The sequence below is a fragment of the Vipera berus genome (assembly GCF_964194415.1).
Source record: "Vipera berus genome assembly, chromosome: 1".
NCBI lineage: Eukaryota > Metazoa > Chordata > Lepidosauria > Squamata > Viperidae > Vipera > Vipera berus.
This window is the reverse complement of record NC_138202.1, coordinates 187,504,097-187,528,415: the sequence shown is the minus strand read 5'-3', so window position 1 is coordinate 187,528,415 and position 24,319 is coordinate 187,504,097. Positions and strand designations below refer to the sequence as shown.

At 43.1% G+C, this 24,319-nt stretch overlaps 1 protein-coding gene across 1 annotated transcript in view; it reads right to left on the bottom strand.

The window, feature by feature from the left end:
• Positions 1-12,567, bottom strand: part of LOC308674458 (arf-GAP with GTPase, ANK repeat and PH domain-containing protein 1-like) — a gene marked incomplete at its 3' end in the record, with an annotated part of 309,655 nt that extends 297,088 nt beyond the window's left edge. The window contains exon 1 of the mRNA XM_081338915.1: positions 12,392-12,567. Within this exon, the coding sequence (XP_081195041.1) occupies positions 12,392-12,563 (172 nt within the window). The 5' untranslated portion in view covers positions 12,564-12,567. The remainder of the gene's footprint in view (positions 1-12,391) is intronic.
• Between the last annotated feature and the right edge of the window lie 11,752 nt (positions 12,568-24,319).

The following is a 24,319-nucleotide window of genomic DNA, read 5'->3' as shown; positions in this document are numbered from 1 at the left end:
AATGTATGTTTAAAACATTATCCCCCCCTGGATTCTGCCATCTCCAGAGGAAGGAGGAGAGGATGTGGATTCAGCCTGCCTTAGGCTATTTCAAAGACCAAGGAAAACCTTTTGAACTGGGGGAACAAAGGTGAGGGTTAGGGAAGAAGGCATCTGGCCTGTGTCTCCATTTGAATCTGTAAAGGAAGAAGGCAATAACCGTAAAGAGTAAAGATCCGAAGTTCCCTTTTTCCCCACGAAAGGGATGACATGAAGTAAATGATGGAGGGGCTGAAGAAATGGGGTTGAGGGAAGGGGGGTTGAACCGGGAACTCTTTATAAAGTTTCAATCTGTAAAACAATACCAGGTCCTGTCTTGTATTTCCACAACCAAACATGTCCTAGTAAAAATTCCTTTTGGACTAGAACTGACTCCAAGAGTTTTTGTTTTCCTAAGACGTGGATTGGGGTGGGTCCTGACAGGTAGTGGGGGAGGGGAATGAGTTGAACCGGTGGCAGCACCGCACAAGTGAGAGATGGCTGGAGCTGCAGGGCTGCCAGGGCTCAACGGAAGTGCCAGGATCAGTGCTGCTTTCCAGCTGATCAGCACTTCTTTGGAGCTGTCAGGGCTCAGTGGAAGCACCAGGATCAGTGCCAGGCTCCAGCTGGAGCTCAGTGCTGATCCTGGCGCTTCTGCTGAGCCCAGAAGAAACGCCGATCAGCTGGAATATTGCAGCATCTCCTGGGTCTTGTGATTTATATTTAGATGCTTGGCAACTGCTTCATATTTATGATGGTCACAGTGCTCCAGGGTCATGTGAAATGACCAAAACCTGCTGCAACCACCCAGCAGATGGGGGGAGAATAAAAACCAAACACACCCCCCACCCCACCTCCACTGCCAATCCTCAACAGAAATGCTCATAACAATGAAAACCTCGGACAGGAGGAAGAGCGCCACCGGGCAGGCAGGAAGGTGTCTTGCTCATCTGTGGCTTGGGGGGCACTTTTTCAGTGCCATTGTAACTTCAAACAATCAATAAGCGAACTATTGTAAGTCGAGGACTACCTGTACTTCATCATTTGTTTTTCCTTTTTTTTATCACGTTTTTATTTATTTTATTTATTTATTTGTTTGTTTTTATATACCGCCCTTCTCCCGAGGGACTCGGGGCGGTGTACAGAGCAAGGTAAGTATACAGTTAACAATAGTAAAAAACAAATGAAACCCCAAGATCTATCAGGCCAGGCCGGCCTGCTGGAACAGGTAGGTTTTTAAGTCACGCCGGAAGGTGGGAAGGTCGGGGGCCATCTGGATTTCGGTAGGCAAGCAGTTCCAGAGGGTTGGCGCACCCACTGAGAATGCTCTCCCCCTGGGGGCCACCAGCCGGCATTCTCTGACCGGTGGCACCCTGAGGAGGCCTTCTCTGTGGGAGCGCACAGGACGGAGGGGTGTTGACGCTGGCAGTAGGTGCTCCCGTAGGTAATCCAGACCCATGCCATGTAGGGCTTTGTATGTCATCACTAGCACCTTGAATTTCACTCGGAAGGCAACTGGAAGCCAATGCAGCTCACGGAGGAGAGGTGTAATATGGGAGTATCGGGAAGCCCCCAAAAGTGTTCGTGCAGCTGCACTCTGCACCAGCTGAAGCTTCCGAGTGGCTCTCAAGGGCAGCCCCATGTAGAGAGCGTTGCAGTAGTCAAGGCGAGAGGTCACAAGTGCATGGGTGACTGTACGTAAGGCATCCAGGTCCAGATAGGGTCATAGTTGGCGCACCAGGCGAACCCGAGTGAAGGCCCCCCTGGTCACAGCTCCTATGTGATCTTCCAAGGATAGCTGTGAATCTAGGAGGACACCGAGGTTGCGGGCCCTATCAACAGGGGATAATAACTCACCCCCGATGTTGAGGGATGGAATGCTCTGAGTATCCTGGCATGCCAGTATGTACAGCCATTCAGTCTTGTCCGGGTTGAGTTGAAGCCTGTTCCTCCCCATCCATTCCCGAACCGCTTCCAGGCAGCGGGAAATTACGTCGAGGGCATCACTGATGCAGTTTGGAGTCAAGATGAAAAGCTGGGTGTCATCAGCATACTGATGGTACCCTACTCCAAAACCACGAATGATCTCACCTAGCGGTTTCATGTAGATGTTGAACAGGAGAGGCGAGAGGACCGACCCCTGAGGAACTCCACAAACGAGAGGCCTCGGAGTCGACCTCTGTCCCCCTGCCAACACCGACTGCGAGCGTCCCAGGAGAAAGGAGGAGAACCACTGCAGAACCGTGCCTCCCACTCCCAATCCCCTGAGGCGCCACAGCAAGATACCATGGTCGATGGTATCGAAAGCCGCCGAAAGGTCTAATAAGACTAGGACAGAGGAATGGCCCCTGTCCCGGGCCCTCTAGAGATCATTCATCAGAGCGACCAATGCCGTCTCCGTGCTGTAGCCCGGCCTGAAACCCGATTGGCACGGGTTTTTGACACCTTGCTAGACGACTGGTGGTACTCGGATGTTGCCATATCCTAAAAGTGGTACAATGGGTGAAAAGGTTGAAAAGCCCTGGACTAGATGACCTCCAAGGTCCCTTCCAACACCATCATCATCATCATCATTATTATTATTCTGCCAACCTAGCAGTTCAAAAGCACGTAAAAATGCAAGTAGAAAAATAGGGACCACTTCTGTGGGAAGGTAACAGCGTTCCGTGCGCCTTTGGCATCCAGTCATGCCGGGCACATGACCACGGAGACATCCTCGGACAAGCGCTGGCTCTTTGGCTTTGAAACAGAGATGAGCACTGGCCCCTAGAGTCGGAAACAACTAGCACGCATGTGCGGGGGAACCTTTACCTTTACCTATTATTATTATTATATTATCATCATCATCGGCTAGAAAAACGGGTTAGAGAGAAAGGAATGTGATATGTAACTTTGAATTATATATTAGCAAGAAGACCATCAAGCAATTAACGTATTGATGGTTTGGGAGAAAATAAAGAGGAAGCATTACTTGAGGATTCCAGATTGGCTCTCAACTATGAAAGCATTAATACACCCCAATATTTTTAATATGGGAAACATTATAAGATATAAAGACCTACTAACAGACACCGGGAAACTGAAAACCAAACAACAATTAGAGGAACAAGGAATAAAGATGGATTGGTAGATGAGAACACAAATACAATTTAGATATGAAGAAGATGAGAAAATAGATGGTTTTAATTTGGGGAGAACAGACTTAGATGAAATACTTACGGGAACTGAAGAAAAATGGATTAAAAAATGTATAGCTACTTACTATATAGGGAATTAGAAGAGGAGCAAGTTAAGGAGTCAATGATAAAATGGTCAAGAAATATTGGATATACGATTGAACTAGATAGATGGAAGCAATTATGGAAAAGAAACTACAAACTGACAATGGCGACAGTGTATAAAGAAAATATGTACAAGATGTTCTACAGATGGCATATGTCTCCAGAAAGACTAGCTAAAATGTTTAAGGACAGATCTATGAAATGTTGGAAATGCCATCAAATACCAGGCTCTTTCTATCATATGTGGTGGACGTGTGCAGAAGCTAAAACCTATTGGAACATAATCAGATCACAGATAGAAAAGATGATACAACGTATAGAACTAAGACCAGAAATATTCCTGTTGGGTATTTTACCAGAGAAATATAGTAAAGAGAACACATATTTGATATTCATGTAACCACTGCAGCTAGGATTGTGTTTGCACAAAACTAGAGGCACTGAAAGCTCCTCCAGAAGAAGAGGTGATTGGGGAAAATAATGGAATGTGTGGAAATGAATAGATTAACAATGATAATTAAAGATAAGACAGAGTATTATAAAATTTGGGGAAAATTTTACGAGTGGGTGAAAAAGAGAATATGCTTAAAAGACGGCTAACACTAATTTAGATGGAAGAAAAATGAGGAGATAAAGAGGGAGACCCAGGCGACACACTATTGCATAACCAGAGGTAGTATAAAAATTTATACTGAGAAGTATATACTCAGTATATACTGAGAAGGTCAGATTTATAGAAATATTGATGTAACAGAAAATTAATGTTATCATACCTAATATATTGAAAATCTAAGGAGAGGAGCTGCTCAGACATCACCCCTGAATTGTATCGGAAGAGGAATGGAAGGGAAGACAGGAGAGGAGAGAGGGAAGAGAGTAGAGGAGGGGGAAGGAAATAGGAAGGTTAGAGGAAAAGAGGAGAAGTGGGGAGAAACGGGAGGGGACTGGTGAGGGAAAGAGGAGAGGAGAGGAAGAAGAGGGAAGCAGGAAAGAAAGGAGAAAGAAAGAAAGAAAGAAAAATAGAGGAAAGAGAGAGAAGGAGGGTGGATACAGTGAAAGGGGAAATGGACAAGCAGCACCTAAACCTACGTGTATGTATCTATGTATTGCGGTATATTTGTTGATTTGTTTGTGGAAGAAATGGAAAAATAAAAATGAATATAAACACACACAAAAAAGAGAGAGAGAGAAGGACGAGGGGTGACATGATAGCAGTGTTATAATATCTCATGGGTTGCCACAAAGAAAAGGGAGTCAGGCTATTCTCCAAAGCAACTGAAGGCAGGACAAGAAGCAATAGATGGAAATTAACCAGAGAGAGAAGCAACACAGAACTAAGGAAAATTTCCTGACAGAATAATTAATCAGTGGAACAACCTGCCTCCAGAAGCTGTGAATGCTCCAACACTGGAAGTTTTTAAGAGACTGGACAGCCATTTATCTGAAATGGTATAGGGTTTCCTGCCTGAGCAGGGGGTTAGACTAGAAGAGCTCCAAGGTCCCTTCCAACTTTTTATTATTGTTGTTGTTGTTGTTATAAACTTCGAACACATTTTGATAGAGTTCCATTCAAATACAACCAATAACTTCCTTCAATGGTCAAAATCTAAATAAATCAATTACAATTATTCACAAAACTATTCATTTAAAAAACTGATTAGTATAAGTATTTTATAAAAATAACACACCATGTTAATATTCCTAATACATTGCTAGAAAAACTGGCTCAATGCCTTTATTCAGGAATTAAGTAAATTAATAATTCTTTCACTTTATGTCTAACTGCTGCAAACTTTGTGATTCTATATTCAAAAAGATAAGCTGCAGTCTCCAGATTGAAAGACTGTCCACTTCCCATTTTTCCTTCAAAAACAGCCCTGTGAGGTGGGCTGGGCTGAGAGAGAGTGGCTGGCCCAAAGTCACCCAGCCAGCTTTCATGCCTAAGGTGGGACCAAAATTCATACAGGTAGTCCAACTTATGACCACAATTGAGCACAAAATTTGTTCTTAAATGATGCATTTAAGTGAGTTTTGCCCCCATTTTATGACCTTTCTTGCCACAATTGTTAAGTGAATCACTGCAGTTGATAAATTATTAATCCAGTTGTTAAGTGAATATGGCTTCCCTATTGACTTTCCGTGTCAGACGTTCACAAAAGGTGATCACATGACCTTGGGACACAGTAATAGTCATAAATATGAACCAGTTGCCAAGTATCTGAATTTTGATCTTATGATCATGGGGATGCTGCAAAGGTAAATCATAAATCACAATTTTCAGTGCCACTGTAACTTTGAATGGTCACTAAATGAACTGTTGTAAGTCAAGGACTACCTGTAGTCTTCTGATTTCAAGACTAGCACCTTAACCACTACATCAAACTGGTTCTCTAAGTGTACTTGTGTCAGCCCATCCAGTCAGATCCAACAAAGTGGGTGTGCTCCAGATCCTATCATTTCAAGAATGTCATCGCAGGATCCAGGAAGTATACCTACTCTGTTACAATTGCTGCCCTCTGGAGTGATAGAAAGCCCCTAGACCATGGCTTTTCAACTGCTCTGTTTGCTTTTGGACGGCACCATCAGCAGCCGCCGCCACCCGCCCCGCTTTTTGCAAGCCCTGTTATGCGGCCGCAGGCTTCCAGCAGTGGGAGGCTCCAGGACAAGCTTTGGCGCGTCTTCCCTGCGCTGCGCTGTGTCTGTGGGGGCTGCCTTGGGAAAGGTGGAAGCGCAGCTGTGGTCTGGGACAGTCAACTGCTCCAAGCCCTGTTTGGCCGGCTTTGTGCCTCCGTCCCCCAAGAGCAGCTGATTGTGATTTGCTGCCGTGTGCTTCCCCGAGTGTGCCTCAGCCCTGGATCTCCCCCCACCCAGGACACCGGCCGCGTCTGCAGAAGGCAGCGGGGCGAAGGGCGCTTTGGCATGACTTCCATCCATCCCGTGTGAAGGGGGCCTTCCTGCCCCGCGGTCCACAGCAGCATTGTTGGCATGCATGGATCGACTGTGAGCGAATGTGAGGTGTTTCTGTTGCTGGAATAAAGCTTATTAAATGAGCTAGCAACCTCCGAGTATCATTGGTAGATCTTCCCTAACTTTCCTCAGGTGCTTCATAAAGAGTTAAGTGGGCATCAGATTACTTGGTAAAAATGGAGAAGGAAGGAAGGAAGGAAGGAAGGAAGGAAGGAAGGAAGGAAGGAAGGAAGGAAGGAAGGAAGGAAGGAAGGAAGGAAGGAAGGAAGGAAGGAAGGAAGGAAGGAAGGACAAAGAGGGAGGGAGGGAAGGAAGGAAGGGAGGGAGGGAGGGAGGGAGGGACAATGGGAGAGAAGGAGAGAAATAGACAGAGAGAGGGAGAAAGAGGGAGAGAGAAAGAGGGAGAGAGAAATAGAGAGAGAGAGGGAGAGAGAGAAAGAGAGAGAAAGAGGGAGGGAGGGAGAAAAAGACGGAGAGAAATAGAGGGAGAGAAAGAAGGAAGGAGGAAGAGAGAAAGGAGAGAAAGAAAGGAGGGAGAGAGAGAGAGAGAGAAAGAGAGAGAGAGAAAGAGAGGGAGAGGGGGGGAGAGAGAGGGAGAGATTAAATTAGTAATATGGTGGTTAAGTGCTTGTCACAAGGTTGCAAAAGGCGATCACAATGTGACCATCATAAATATGAATTGATTGCCAAGCATCTGAATGTAAATCACATGACCTTGGGGATGCTGCAATGGTCATAGGTGTGAAAAATGGTTATAAGTCACTTTTTTCAGTGCCATTGTAACTTTGAACAGTCACTAAGCGAATTGTTTGTTTTGGTTTGGTTTTTTTGGTCAAGTTTTTGACACTTTGCTGGGTGATTGGTGGTACTCGGACATTGCCTTATCCTAAAACTGGTACAATGGGTGAAAAGGTTGAAAAGCCCTGGTGTAGACCACCACAATATTTACAAGATTATATTCTTAAATAATGTGTGTACATTCTAGGGGGGAGGGGTGTAATGTATTGGGATTTTACTTGAACTGTTTCACATGTCTGTTTGAATGCCGCTTAAGGTTGCTCACTTGGTGTGTCTGTGTAACGGTCACTGACTAGCCAGACTTGCTGTCTCAAAGATGATCATTGGATGATTTGGGGCGGGAATGGGTTCCTTTAAACCTATTGGCCACCGCCTAGTGGCCAACTGTATAAGTAGCTGCACAGAAGCCTGTTTCAGTTCTGTTCCTGTTTGCCTCAATAAAGCAATGTTCCTGTTTGCAACCTCTCATCTCGCTTATTGCCAGCAAAGAACTCACTACACAATACTCACAACAATGAAAACCTAGGACAGGAGGAAGAGTGCCACCAGGCAGGCAGGCATCTTGCTCAGCTGTGGCTTGGGGGGCACTTTTTTCAGTGCCATTGTAACTTCGAACAGTCACTAGAGCCAACTGTTGTAACTCAAGGACTACCTGTACTTCATCACTTTTTTCCTTTTGGGGGGGGGTCATCAAGTTTTTGACACCTTGCTAGGTGACTGGTGGTACTCGAATGTTGCCATACCCTAAAAGTGGTACAATGGGTGAAAAGGTTGAAAAGCCCTGCCCTAGACATTTCTGTGACTCCTACCCCTTATGTTATTCAGGAAAGGTGATTTTGGGGCCTCCTTCTTGTTTTATTTTTATCTGATTGTTGGGGTCTCTCTTTCTTTTTGTATTCTTCCCTTTCTCTTTATTTCTTTGAATATGTTGGTTTTTAGTTGTAAGTAGCCTAGAGTTGTTTAGGACTTTTCTCTGAAACCTAACCTTGAAGGCCTTTTGGATCTTTCTGATCCAAACACAGAAATTCAGAACATAGGTTATGTTCAACCAAAAATCAAGATGTAGCTACTTAATAGTATCATACAGCAAAAAACTACAGCAACTAACACCAAAAAATGATGTCCTTATCATCATGGGGGATTGGAATGCTAAAGTAGGAAGCCAAAAGATAACCGGAATAACAGGCAAGTTTGGCCTTGGAGTACAAAATGAAGTAGGGCACAGGCTGATAGAATTTTGTCAAGAGAATACGATGGTCATAGCAAACACTCTTTTCCAACAACCCAAGAGACGGCTCTACACATGGACATCACCAGACGGTCAACACAGAAATCAGATTGATTATATGCTCTGCAGCCAAAGATGGAGAAGCTCTATACAGTCAGTAAAAACAAGACCAGGAGCTGACTGTGGCTCAGACCATGAGCTTCTTGTTGCAAAGTTTAGGCTTAAACTGAAGAAAGTAGGGAAAAGCACCAGGCCACTCAGGTATGAATTAAATCATATCCCCGTTGAATATACAGTAGAGGTGACAAATAGATTTAAGGAATTAGATCTGATAGACAGGGTGCCTGAAGAACTATGGACAGAGGTTCGCAACATTGTACAAGAGGTAGTAGCAACCAAAACCATCCCAAAGAAAAAGAAATGCAAGAAAGCAAAATGGCTGTCTGAGGAAGCTTTGCAAATAGCTGAGGAAAGGAGGGAAGCAAAAGGCAAGGGAGAAAAAGAAAGATACGCCCAATTGAATGCAGAATTCCAGAGAATAGCTAGAAGAGATAAGAATGCCTTCTTAAATGAACAGTGCAAAGAAATAGAAGAAAACAATAGAATAGGGAGGACCAGAGATCTTTTCAAGAAAATTGGAGAGATGAAGGGAACGTTCAATGCAAAAATGGGCATGATAAAGGACCAAAATGGCAGGGACCTAACAGAGGCAGAAGAGATTAAGAAGAGGTGGCAAAATTACACAGAAGAACTATACAAGAATGAGCTTAACGTCCCTGATAATCACAATGAGGTGGTCACTGACCTCGAGCCAGACATCCTAGAATGTGAAGTGAAGTGGGCCATAGAAAAGCTGAGCAACAACAAAGCTAGTGGAGGTGACAGTATTCCAGCTGAGCTATTCAAAATCTTAAAAGACGATGCAGTAAAAGTGCTACACTCAATTTGCCAGCAAATTTGGAAAACTCAACAGTGGCCACAGGATTGGAAAAGATCAGTTTACATTCCAATTCCAAAGAAAGGCAGTGCCAAAGAATGTTCAAACTATCGCACCATTGCACTCATTTCTCATGCTAGTAAAGTTATGCTTAAAATCCTACAAGCTAGACTCCAGCAGTATGTGGATCGAGAACTACCAGAAGTACAGGCAGGATTTCGAAGAGGCAGAGGAACTAGAGATCAAATAGCCAACATACGCTGGATCATGGAGAAAGCTAGAGAGTTCCAGAAAAACATCTACTTCTGCTTCATTGACTATGCTAAAGCCTTTGATTGTGTGGATCATAACAAACTGTGGCAAGTTCTTAAAGAGATGGGAGTACCAGAACATCTTATTTGTCTCTTGAGAAACCTATATGCGGGCCAAGAAGCAACAGTGAGAACTGGACACGGAACCACCGATTGGTTCCAAATTGGGAAAGGTGTCCGGCAAGGCTGTATACTGTCGCCTTGCCTATTTAACTTATATGCAGAGCACATCATGAGAAAGGCAGGGCTAGAGGAGTCAAAAGTTGGAATTAAGATTGCTGGAAGAAATATCAACAACCTAAGATATGCAGATGATACCACTCTAATGGCAGAAAGTAAAGAGGAACTGAAGAGTCTCTTGTTGCGAGTGAAGAAGGAGAGTGCAAAAGTTGGGTTGAAACTAAACATTAAGAAAACCAAGATCATGGCATCCGGCCCTCTCAATTCCTGGCAAATAGATGGGGAAGAAATGGAGGTAGTGACAGATTTTATTTTCCTGGGCTCCAAGATCACTGCAGATGGGGACTGTAGTCAAGAAATTAAAAGACGCTTGCTCCTCGGGAGGAAAGCCATGGCAAATCTAGACAGCACACTAAAAAGCAGAGACATCACCCTGTCAACAAAAGTGCGTATAGTCAAGGCTATGGTCTTCACAGTTGCAATGTATGGCAGTGAAAGTTGGACCATAAGAAAGGCTGAGCGCAAAAGAATTGAGGCCTTTGAACTCTGGTGCTGGAGAAGACTCCTGCGAGTCCCTTGGACTGCAAGGCGATCAAACCGGTCAGTCCTAGAGGAGATCAACCCTGACTGCTCTTTAGAAGGCCAGATCCTGAAGCTAAAACTCAAATACTTTGGCCACCTAATGAGGAGGAAGGACTCACTGGAGAAGAGCCTAATGCTGGGAAAGATTGAGGGCAATAGAAGAAGGGGACGACAGAGAATGAGGTGGCTGGATGGAGTCACTGAAGCAGTAGGCGTGAGCTTAAATGGACTCCAGAAAATGGTAGAGGACAGGAAAGCCTGGAGGAACATTGTCCATAGGGTCGCGATGGGTCGGACACGACTTCGCAACTAACAACAACACAGCAAAAAAAATAAAGGACAAGCCTTTTGAAGCATTTGAGACATCTGGGGATGGAACAAACTACCTTACAGTGGTTTTCCTCCTATCTTTCTCATCATTATCAGAAATATCATTTGGGGATTTCTCTTTGTCATCCTAGCAGTGATTCAGTGGGAGAGCATAACTTTTCATCTTAACAGTCATGTTATTTATCATCTACAAGTAGGCGCCAAAAGGACCTTAATTTAGATTAAATTGCCACCATCACACTCAAAATTCTCAAGTGTATTTCTCCTTTCCTGTAAGCTTTGCATAATAAACTATATGTTCCAATTTCTGGAGGAGAAACAGTGACACAGGTGTTGCTAATTTCAAGGTTGCATTATAGAGATGTAGTCTTCTATATCACTGATGAGGTGCCTGATCACTATTGTGTTAAAATAGCTGTGATTGCTTTGGGGCTATGTTTAGGATATTCATTTAATAATATCTTACACAATTTGGGTCCAAATTACTTGCAGATCTGCCTCCTCCATCCCACATTCTCAAGATGTTCAGCAGGGCACCTTTTGCAATCCTGACACAGATATGCTTAATGTCAACACCCATTCCACTTTTTCTGTGGGACAAACTATGGAGCAATTTACTGTCACTGAAGCTGCCCCAATTCTTCTTACCATTTAGAATATTTTATATTACTTGCTTGCTATTCTGCATTTTACTTTATATGGATATTTGTATGCAGCCTAAAATTTTAAAAAGTTGAAAATAGGCAACAAATACATTTTAAATAAGTAATCCGCTTACATATTAGAATTCTTTGCAAAATCTGAGCTACTTCCTTATAATAGTTCTTACAGAATTTTAGCTCTGATTTGTTTGTTAGAAGATGAAATTGATGTAATGAACTAGTATAATGAGTTTGTCAGAAATTCAGCAACATCTTTCAGATCAGCAGTGTAAAAAAATACGTAAGTTCTGCTTTTCTTTGTCTGTTCCCCCCCAAAAAAATTACTATAAATGTTTTGGGCTTATGCTATTTCCAAATAATAATAAAAACACAGCTTGACATATCCATCTTTCCAAGTCATCAATTAGCCTTAGAGCTACCAAGTTAGCTTTGCTATCTTTCTGAAATCTGATCTGGACCAAAATCCTCCTACAGGCTTTAGACAGTAGATATTGATTCTCAAAGGGATTCACTAAGCTGTTTATTAAAACAATTAAAACAAATAGGCAACCATTCTTACTTTTTATATTTGGGGGGGGGGAGAGGAATAGATGACACTATTAGCCATCCAGAGACTCCAGGAATGGGTAATATTCATAAATAGATCAAGTTTATAAAATGACCAAGTTCACATAATGCACCAAAACCCTATACTTGATATTAGCTAAACGTGTGAAGCAAACTGTATACTTTGTAAACTATGGATTCTGCCTTATATTAATTTTGGCTTATTCAATAAATTATAGATTTTCACACGGGTGAACATGGTGAACACATAGATTATTCTTGATCCATATAATCCTTGTTGCATTAATACGAAAATAAGGGAAAGAGTCAAGAAGTAAGGAAATAAGAACGATCTCCACGAATATCTGCAGAGAAATAAGTTCGGTTCCATCAAACCATATCTGCTCCCACTGTGTACAGGAAGGCGACAAAAATGGAATATTCCCAGGGACAGGAGGAGCGCCGGTCCTGTGCACCTTGGTGGTAAAGCTCAACTGGGTATGAAGAAGTTGACGGCCCAATCAAGTTATGTTGTGGGACACCTTCCTTACCTTCAATGGCGATGACGTGCTCCCTGATCTGGTTTTGCAGCCCTGGCTCTTCCACCCGCTCCAGCAACTCATAAATGGAGTAAATGTTGGGGTGCACCGACTCGAACCGATGGATCTCCGCCCGGATGGCCGCAGAATTCGCCAGTTGTTGCTGCTGTTGCTGATAGTTCATGGCGGGGAAACGCCAAAGACTGTTCTCTTCCCACCAGATCGACTGACCACCGCTGAAGCAGCGAGCGAGCGACTCAGCCCCTCGCGTGTCAGCCAACTAGCCCGCCAACTAGCCAGCTCCGCCGGGTCCCACCACTACCAGTTCATGTTCACGCCAATTAAAAAAGCCAGGTACAATAAGCAAGGACTGGGCGCAAAGGCCCACCTCCATGGAGAAGAATCGGATAGACCCGCCACCTCTCACGACCCCAACGTACACTAGACTCAGAATCTGCTACTGGGAGCGCTTGGCGCAACCGCAAAAGCCAAGAGACGAGCCAGTCCTCCAAGAAGGTACCCCGCCGCAGCTCAGCCAGCCAACCACGAAAAAAGGATCGGATGCTTCCCTTCGCTCCACGCCTTTTTTGCGTAATGACGCTACTTTCCCACATACAAGTACAGTCAGACCCCAGAGGAGTTAAAGGATCAGTTGCAGAAAAAGTCTGGGAATTGTAGTTTCCGGTGGCTTTGCTACTTCCGGCAATTTCCTTTTATCCTTCTGGAGACGCTAACGTCATGATGTTTAGTACAGTATGCTAAGGGCCGGTGTATTAATTAAATCGTAAGAATGATCGCAGTTCCTATGCACAGGCGACGGAGGAGAGGTTTTTGTGTAAGTTTATAGTTCATCTTAGGAAAGACGCAGGCTAGGCTCAAGAACAGTGCCAATATGCCATTGGCCAGAATGAGAAGGAAATGGCTTATTCTGCTTGGTATGGTAGGCGTCTTTTGGCAAACGCGGTATATTTATTTTTTACTAATAACTAAGAAATTTGCCACAAGAAACCAGCAGGACAGAAATGACGGAGGAAAATAAATTTTATGATAATTCACTTTCTGTAATATTAAAATAATCAACTTTTATCTTGCATCTAATATTAAGTATTCCTTTCTGAGTTAAGCAACGTTTCTAATTCTTCTCGTTTTTTATCTTTGAACTGAATCCAAATATACAGTGGAAATAGTCTACACACCCCTGTTAAATGGCTAGGTTTTGAGAGGTAAAATCAGACCAAGCTAAATGAGTTCAGAATTCTTTCCCCTTTAACATTACATAAATTGTACTATTTAATTGAAAAATAAATCGGGGGAAATAATAAAAATGTACAATAGTGTGGTTGCACAAAGGTGTACACACTTAAACTAATACTTTTTTGAAGCACTCTTATTTTATGACAGCATTCAGTCTTTTGGGGTAGGAGCGTATCAGCATTGCACATCTTGCCTTGGGATCTTTACTCACTTTTCCTTGCAAAAGCATTCTAAATCTGTCAGATTGCAAGGGCATCTCCTGTGCACAGCCCTCTTCAGGTCACCCTACAAATTTTAAATTAGATTCAGGCTCTGGCTAGACTATTCCAAAACATTGATATTCTTCTCCTGAAGCCATTGTTATATTAATTTGCAGGTATGCTTTGGGTCAAATTCCTCTCCATCTTCAGCATTTTAGCAGAGGCATGAAGGTTTTCAGCCAAAACAATTCCTTCTACCTTGACTAAAGCCCCAGTTGCAGCTGGGAAAAAGCAGCCCCAAAGCATACTGCTGTTACCATCATGCTTCACTGTGAGTATGGTGCATTTTTGGTGATGCACCAACTTTTCATCTGTTTTTAACAGTATCTGATCAAATTCTGTCTGTTCTTTATAAAATCCCATTGTTTTAGCATCTTTTTCATATCTCATTTGGATTTGCAAATATGGCCACCATGATAGATCAGTACCTTGTTTTTGTAAATCTTGTCTGTCTTTCAATTTCCCTTCATTTTCCAAAATGTCTTTATAGATCACAACTTGGTCGTAATTAATTAAGTTTGGGTAAGCAAATGATTCCATTGTTGAAAGCCATCCAGGTATCTTGATATAAATTTTTGCTTTTATTTCTCCTATTCTAAAAGAAGTGTATTTCTTATAAAGTGGTTTTGCAAGTATCTATGAATTTTATTCTTCCCATACCACAGAAAGGCACGCCAACCAAGTTGTAGGTCATGCCCGTCTAGTATTATAGTCTTTTATGTCTGAATATTATCTACTCTTTAAGCCATGTTAATATAATTCATTGGTAGTATAACGTCCAGTCCAGCAGTCCAAATCCTCCACTTTCTTTCACTTCTTGCCAACTTTTTCAGTCTGATTCTAGCTTTTTTCCTTGCCAGATAAATTTCAGTATTGTTGTGTTTAGTTCATCAAAAAAGTCTTTTCCCGGTCTTACAGGTATCGTTTGGAATAGAAAGAGCCGTGATGGCGAACCTTTCATAGACCGAGTTCCCAAACCGCAACCCAAACCCCATTTATGTATCATTGGGTGCCAGGTGGGCATGATCCATTGGGTGGGTGTGGCCCATTGGGTGGGCGTGGCTGCAGTGGTCATGGTAGATGGGGTGAGCGTGGCTGAGGTGGGCGTGGCCACCTCAATGTTGCTCATGGGGAGGGACGTCTGTGGGGGCCAGGCAAGGTTGGGGGAGATCAAGGGGCTCTCTGTCAGGTGGGACAATGGTCAGGAGGCTCGTCCTGCGGGGTGAGGCGAGACAGAGGGCAGGGCAGGGTTTCCATTGTTGCAGGGCAAGGCAAGATGAGGCAGGAGCCAGGCTAGCTGCTGCCTGACACCATCGGCCCCTGCACACAGCAAGCGCATGGGGGCCAACTGTGTCCATCACCAGCCACAGTCTGCCGGCCCCTTGGTTTTGGCGCGAGGTAGCTCTTTGCAACCTCACGTGCCGTACCCAATGCGGCTGCCATGAGGCTGCAGAACAAACCGGGTGGAGGTAAGGAACCAGTGTACCGGTTTCTTACCGCCGTCCAGCTTGTTTTGTGACCTCATGGCAGCAGCACTGGGCAGGAGGCGGCAAATGGCCAGTTTTGACGTGATGCAGCTGTTTGCCACCTCACGTATTATGCCCAATGCTGCTGCAATGCTGCTCGGCGAAAAGCAGCCATGGAATAAGTGGGGCAGGTTTCCCCCTCACCTACCCATTCAGCTACAGCTTTGGTGGCTCTGTAGGCAGAGCTGCGAAGTTCTCTTCTCTGACCCAACTTTCAGAGAGCACCCTTCTCCCGCTGCTCCTATCCAACCCTCACAAAGCGCTGTTCTCCCGCCACTCCAACCCAACCCTCACAGAGCGCCTTTCTCCTGCTGCCCCAACCAAACCCTTGTAGAGCGCCGTTCTCCTGCCGCCCCAACCCAACCCTTGCAGGGCGCCATTCTCCTGCCGCCCTGACGCAACCCTCCCAGAGTGCCCTTCTCCTGCCACCCCGACCCAACCTCCCAGAGCACCCTTCTCCCACCACTCCGACCCAACCCTCGCAGAGCACCCTTCTCCCACCACTGCTTGTTCTTCATGATCTGCCAGCACTGCCATGTGCAAAGAAACAAGGGAAGTTTTTTGGGGGGGGAAAGGTCAGTCAATCAATTCCAACTTCGCAATCTTTCACGAGAAGTTGGAATTGATTGATTGACCTTTTTTCCCCCAAAAAAACCTTCCTTTGTTTCCTTGCACACCACAGCGATGGCGGATCACAAAGGAGAAACAGCACGGGGCTAGGAGTGAGGCAAGGAAAGAAAGGCAATTTCTAGGCTAGCAAGGATTTCTCTCCTTACCTGCCCCACTTGTACTGAGGCCACTTTCTGCTCAGACGCATTGCTCTTGCCAATGGCCCGACCACCCACTTCAGTGTCCTCCCTCCCTTTCCCGAGCCTGTTGCTTTGGTTGGCCTGCTGGACCCCACCTCAACGCCCTGCCCACCGCCACCCAGCACAGCCACCCTGGGGCTGGGTGCCCCCAGAGACAGGCCGCCCCCCGCCCTCTCACGACGGGTTGCAACTCTGTTCCTGGGGGTGGTCCAGATATACTCTGGGTAGGCATACCCCATAGAGCTCCCACCTCTATGGGGCTGCAGATGAAAAAACCAAGCCACTCTCCCACCGTGGCTTGTACCCAGGTGTGTCCAAAATCCAAGGGGAGAGGGGGGTAGGCAGAAAGATGATAACTGTGTCTGTTCAAGGCAAAAAGGGTAGGCAGGCCAAGATAGTAGAGATGGTCTGAAGTCGCCATCATCGCTGCAGAAGCAGTCCAATAGCGGTGCAGGAGCCACATGTCATTCTTGCTCCATTAAGATGACCCGCGGTCGTCTTCTCCGCCGCCGAAATGGCCCGAAGACGCCGTCGCCGCTGAAGGCGGCCCGAAGCCAGGATAGAAACCACCATCGCCACCAAGATGAATGACAAAGATGCTGAGTAGCCCTCGAAATATCAGCTCACATCTATCACAATAGAGCTGGAAGGGGCTTCTAGTCCAACCCCCTACTCAAACTGGAGACCCTGTACCATATCAGACAAATGGCTGTTCAGTCTCTTTTTAAAAACCTCCAGTGATTAAGCACCCACAATTTTTGAAGGCATGCTGTTCCACTCGTTAATTGTTCTTACTGTTAAGAATTTTTTCCTTAATTCCAGGTTGCTTCTTTCCTTGGTTACTTTCCATCCATTGTTTTTTGTCTTGCCTTCTGGTACTTTGGACAATAAGTTGACTTGCTCTTTTTTGTGGCAGCCTTTCGTCCGGTCTCCAACCTTCGCTTTCTCACGAAGGTTGTTGAGACCGTGGTGGCGCATCAGCTCCCTTTGTTCTTCGAGGAAGCTGACTATCTGGACCCGTACCAATCGGGTTTCAGGCCTGGGTACAGCACGGAGACGGCATTGGTCACGCTGGTGAATGATCTCTGGCGGGCTCGGGACAGGGGTTGTTCCTCTGTCCTAGTCCTGTTAGACCTCTCAGCGGCTTTTGATACCATCGACCATGGTATCTTGCTGCGGCATCTCAGGGGGTTGGGAGTGGGAGGCACAGTTCTCCAGTGGTTCTCCTCCTACCTTCTGGGGCGTTCGCAGTCGGTGTTGGCAGGGGGGCAGAGGTCGACCTTGAGGCCTCTCGTTTGTGGAGTTCCTCGGGGATCGGTCCTCTCGCCTCTCCTGTTCAACATCTACATGAAGCCTCTGGGTGAGATCATTCGTGGTTTTGGAGTTGGTTATCATCAGTATGCTGATGATACCCAACTTTTTATTTCAACCCAAAACCACCCCAGTGATGCCCTCGCTGTGATGTCCTGTTGCCTGGAGGCGGTCCGGGTCTGGATGGGGCGGAACAGGCTTCAGCTCAACCCTGACAAGACTGAGTGGCTGTGCGTGCCGGCATCTCGGGAAATGCAGATTATTCCATCTCTTACTATGGGGGCTGAGTTATTACCCCCCATAGATCGGGCTCGCAACTTGGGGGTCCTCCTAGATTCACAGTTTTCCTTAGAAGACCATATAGGAGCTGTGACTAGGGGGGCCTTCGCCCAGGTTCGCCTGGTGCGCCAGTTGCGGCCCTATCTAGACCAGGATGCCTTGTGTACAGTCACTCATGCGCTCGTGACCTCTCGTTTGGACTACTGCAACGCTCTCTACATGGGGCTGCCCTTGAGGACCACTCGGAGGCTTCAGCTGGTGCAGAATGCAGCCGCGCGAGTAGTGTTGGGGGTCTCCCGATACTCCCATGTTACACCTCCGCGAGCTGCATTGGCTGCCAGTTGCCCTCCGGGTGAGATTCAAGGTGCTGGTAATGACCTTTAAAGCCCTACATGGCATGGGTCCGGATTACCTACGGCAGCACCTGCTGCCGGCGTCAACTTCCCTCCGTCCAGTGCGCTCCCACAGAGTGGGCCTCCTCAGGGTGCCTCCGATCAGAGAATGTCGACTGGTGGCCCCCAGGGGGAGGGCGTTCTCTGTGGGCGCGCCAGACCTATGGAACCGCTTGCCGGTTGAGCTCCGGACGGCCCCCGACCTTCGCTCCTTCCGACGCGATCTAAAAACTTATTTATTTGAACAATCCGGCCTGGTCTGTTGGGGTTGGGGTTTGGATTTGGTTTTAACATTGTTTTAATCATTGTTTTATATTGGGCATAATTATTTAATTCTTTTTTAACTTTTGTATGCATATTTTGATATTTATTGCCCTGTACACCGCCCTGAGTCCTTCGGGAGAAAGGCGGTATAAAAATTTAATAAATATAAATAATATAAATACTGGAATACTTCTACCCCAATCCTTCTTTTTTCTAGACTAGCCATACCCAATCCTGTAACCGTTCTTCATGTTTTAGTTTTCAGTCCTTTAATCATCTTAGTTGCTCTTCTCTGTACTTTTTCAAAAGTCTCAACATGCTGTATTCCAGGTGTGGTCTCACAAAGGTTTTATAAAGCAATACTAATACTTCATATGATTTTGATTCTATGCCTCTGTTTATGGAACCAAGGATTGCATTAGCTTTTTTAGCTGCCGCCGCACACTACTACCTCATATTTAAGTGATTGTCTACTAGGACTCCAAGGTCCCTCTCACAGTTACTGTTTTTAAGCCAGGTTTTGCTTAATCTGTACTTGTACCTTTGATTTTTTTTCCCTGCCTAAGTGTAAAACTTTGCTTTCCTCCACATTAAATTTCATTTTGTTGGATAGGCCCCATTGTTAAAGTCTGTCAAGATCTTTTTGGATCCTGAGTTTGTCTTCTGGGCTGTTGGCTTAGTGTTCTGCCAACTTAGTGTCATCTGCAAATTTGATGAGTTCCCTTTCTAGTCCCTCAGCTAAGTCATTATGAAGATATTGAAGAGTACTGGACCTAAGATGGAACCTTTTAATACCCCATTGCTTATTTCCCATGTAAATGTAATACATTAAGGACTACACATTGAATACGGTTTGTCGGTCAGTTAAAAATCCATCAGGTAGTGATACTGTCTATCCTACATTTTTCTAGCTAACCAAGAAGTAAGTTGTGGTCTGCTTTGTCAAATGCCTTACTGAAAACTAAATATACTACAGTATGTCCACAGCATTTTGCTGGTCTACTAATTTAGGAGCTTTGTCAAAAAACTGGTTTAGTTTGGCATGATCTCTTTTTAACAAACCCTGTATTATCTTTTCCAGTAACTTTATGGGTATTGACGTTAGGCTGATTGGACTGTAGTTTCCTGGGTCTGTTTTAAGACTTCAGACATTCAACCAGACTTCAGTGCACTTGTTCAAGCCCAAGACAGACTAGACTTTCTCTGAGATACTGCAAAATATCATATTTTCAGTATTATTCTTATGAAGGTGAAAAGTACGATATATTAAAAATAAAATGAAATAGTGATGTAATAATTGGCATTTCTGCTTTTTTTTACTGCTCTATTTGACCGACTACACATTTTCATAGCCTTATCGTAATGTATTCTTAAGAGTAGCAAATCAAAACCATTTAATTGCTATGCCCTTTTGTGATGGTTCTGTTTAGTTTTGTTTTATTTGGATGTTTGATTTATGTGTGGCCTTTGGCTGTAATAATAAAATTGATTAATTTTGAATTTGGCTGTCAGCAGCTTAGTGACGAGCTACATTACTATGGCCTGTTTTTTCCCCTGCCGGATTGGAGGACTGCCCCTCATCAAGCGGAAGGGCTGCCGCCCTCTGCGATCAAGTGGGGGTCCTCTCCTTGCTCGTTGCCACTACAGGGCGACTTTCAACCCTTTCCAGGATCCCCCAGTGGGACGGATGCAAAAGACAGAGCTCATCTTGCAGTGTCTGCAGCGCCGCAATGGCAAACCGGAAGTCTCCCTATTTTGTACCAATCTTTGATCCCTGCACTACGATTAGTTGATTGACCAATTTGTCTAGTCTATTGTTATTTAATTAGTAATAAAAATGATCTGTCTTTATGTTTTTCTATTGCATGCCACTCATGCTAACATTATGCACAAACACTCATTAATAAAATAATAATTTTATTCACAAAGTAGTTTTATAATGTTGTAAATTGGTTTTCAGTATTTAATACCCTACTAGTATTTGTAATATATTTTAAGTTGATTCATTTGATTTCTCTCACTTGTTTAGGAAATGTTTTTCTCATATAGAAATTATTTATCAATATTAGCTTCTTGTATATTGCTGGTCAGTGATATATAAAGATATAAAGCAGTACATTCTTTTTTCCTACTCATACTTTTCAGAGTTCTGTATTTATTTCCTTGTTTGTTTGTTTATTATATGACACATTCACATCATATTTCAGTAAAAGGGAACACAGGGATAAAATAAAAAAAATAGAATATAAAATCTGAAATCTTAACAGGAAGATTACAACCGTATATCTAAGTTGCAAATAAATTTTTAATTTAATTTGTCACAGACAAATGAAATCAGTGAAATCTCCATTATAAACTCTGTTTTGATACTCTGTTTCTATGTGTTGATAGTTTATTTTTCAGCCCCACTTGGAAGAATAGCAGTGTCTGACATGAATAACATCTGGAAGGTAAAAACATACAGATTAGTTGATGCAATAATTTTTCCAATTGCTACTTATGACTGTGAAACTTCGACTCTGAAAAAGGCAGATAGGAGAAGGGGGGACGCCTTTGCATTGTGGTGCTCGAGGCGACTATTATGTAAACCCAAACAGAGGCTGTCATACTTTGGTCATGTAATGCTGGGAGTGATCAGCAGAAAAAGGAGAAGGGGCCACCATAATGCCCACTGACTGGACACTATAAATATGGCACTGAAATGACCATGGCAGATCTGAAGGAGACAATGCAAAACAGAGAGGCATGGAGAGTGGCCGAAGGTTAGACATGACTGAATGGCTGATGACGATGATTTTGCCCCACTTATAGAGGGCATTGAGCATCTAACATGACCAGTGTGAATTTGGTTCAATGTTGTCCATATCACACAGGGCTGGTCAAATCTAGGTTGTCTTTCCAAGATGCAAGGGAAAGCTTTTACATTATGGGGAAGAATTTTCTATCATGTTCCCACATGTTGTGAGTTTCAAAATCATCTTTTACAATCATCTTTTAGCAGTAGAGATGGCTGGATATCTAGATCTCAGCCTGTTTTATTCCAAACAGGATATGTCGCTCAATATTGGCAGCTAGGAATTATCAATAATCCTCAGGTATTCTTGAAGGAGGGCTTGTTTTCATCTTCCTAATCCTAATTGGATTTCCACGGTAGATAAGGGAGACTTGAAACATGAGAGGCCTCCTAAACATACCGATGGTCTACATATCTATTTATGACGTGTATTTTCCACTAGGAATTCTTGGGAACACAACCCTAACCCAAATCACAATCCTACTTTTCAAATTTTTTATTTGTTTATCAAAATATAATATAGGAAAATAAAAGTAATGAGAAACTACAAGGAAAAATACAAGGGAGGAGAAAATGTGAGGTAAAAGGGGGGAAAAAGTGTTGACTTCTCACTCTTTTTAGCACAGTAGAAGATAACATTACAACCTCAACTTTTTACTTTTATACATCAGCATATACTAGTAAGGTGACCAATCATCCTCCTTTAGGGAGGACAGGCCTTCTTTTGAAAGTTCTGTCCTCTCTTGAAAAGTGTCCTCCTACATGTCCTCCTTTTCGATATTTGAAGACTAATCTGTCAATCTCCGTATTCTATGCCAATCCGATCTGTTGCATGTGATGTGACATATTTGTATTTAACCTAACGATTTGTCAAGGCTTGGTACAGTGCGGCGAGACACGATTATGAGATGCATCTGCTCTGCACAGGAGAATTGTTTTGAGAGAGTGGGCCGCGTGCAAGTGGCTTTGTTTACTTCTTACTGAAACACGGCACACACGCATGCATTAGACTCACTTCTTTCTCAGTGAATATTCAATCATACACAGGTGAGCACAATAATTCACGTTTTATTAATTCATTATCTATGTAATAATTTCCAAATATATATAATTTTATTTACAAGTTTATTCGCTTATGTTATTGTTTCAGTTATAATAATTAATTTTATTTATTCATAATGTGCTTGCATCGTTCGTGTAACACTATATTTTATTTTTTATTTTTAATTTCATTTAGGGATGGAAAAATCAAAAAAGAGGAAATGCCATTTCAACGATAAATTGAATAAGGAATTTCCATTCCTTATATCAAAGAAGGATAACATTGTTTTCTGCAATATTTGCAGCAGAGAATTTTGTATTGCAGTTGGGGGCAGAGCAGCTATTACGAAACACTTGACCACCAAGAAACATAAGCAATCATCAGATGCATCTGCTTCCAGTTGTAAAATAACAAGTTTTTTAAAAACTTCAAATTATTCTGAAGATGAAAAACAGTTAGCTGCAATGGAGGGAACCTTTCCATTTCATACCATAATTCACAAAGTTTTCGTAGTATGGATTGTACAATTAAATTATTGAAAAAGTTTCACAATGCTAAATTTTCATGCACCAGGACAAAATGCGAGGCTATTATTAAATCAGTATTTAAAAATTACTGTGACAAAATACTTACAGAAGACTTGGGAACTGCAGCATTTGTAATGGTTTTATCTAATGCATCCAATCATAATGCAACTAAATTGTATCCAATACTAGTAAGATATTTTAATGTTACCAAGGGCATTCAAATAAAAAAATTAAATTTAGAATCCATTGAGGGCGAAACTGCTGAAATTTTGTCAAACCATCTATACAGAGTAATAAATGAAAACAATTTGAAATCCAAAGTTGTTGCACTAACAGCTGATAATACAAAAACAAATTTTGGTGGGCGAAGACACAAAGGAGTGAATAATGTGTATGTAAAATTACAACATTTACTCCAAAAGAAAATACTAGGAATAGGTTGTAATGCACATATTTTGTCAAATGTAATCAACATGGCATTATGTGCCATGCCAATTGATGTAGAAGTAATAATAACTACAATTAATTTGTATTTTAGTCATTTTACCGTTTGTGTGGCTACTTTAAAACAATTTTGTGAAGAAGCGAATGTTCAATACAAAAAACCTTTAGGATATTCAAATGTTAGATGGCTAGCTCTAACACCTGCTATACAGCGTGTTCTATAATTATTTGAGCCTCTCTGTTCATATTTTTTAAGTTTAGACAAATGTCCGAAAATCCTGAAATCATTTTTCAGTAATGAAATATCTGAGATATTAATGTATTTTGTACATAATCAAGCATCTATTTTTCACAAAACGATTCAAAAGATTGAAGGTGAACATATTTCAGCTACAGAAGTTAGTCTTATTTTGAATGACTTTATCCTTCAATATAAAACTCGATTTGAAGAAAAAATTCTTCCTTTAGTTATAAAAAGAAAATTGTCAGACTTAGAGGAATCAAATCCGGTCATAATGGAAAAGTTTATCAAAGAAGTGCAGAATTTTTACCAAACGTTTTCAATATATCAAAGAATGGTCTGAAACAAACATAACAGGAAATAACAGTTTTCAATGGTGTTTTTTGACTTCATCGACTTCGAAGGCAGCCTTTTAGACCAACATTGCCGAGCCTTTTTCTGAGCAATGCCAGATCCCTCGTCCATAAAATTGACAAATTGCAGCTGCAGTTAGCAGAAAGCAGGCTTCTCCAGGAATGTTGTGTGATAGTTGTCACGGAGACCTGGCTACATTCAGAGATACCAAATGAAGCTGTGGAGTTGATAGGCTGAGTTTTTCACTGCTCTGACAGAGATAAACGCTCCAGGAAGGGTAAAGGAGGAGGACTGTGTGTGTATATACACTGTGAATGGTGTGTTAACAGCAGATTGGTATACACGTATTGCTCCCCAGATGTGGAACTGATGACTGTTATATGTAGGCCTTTCTATCTGCCTAGAGAAATTACTGTGGTAATTATTATAGCTGTTTATGTTCC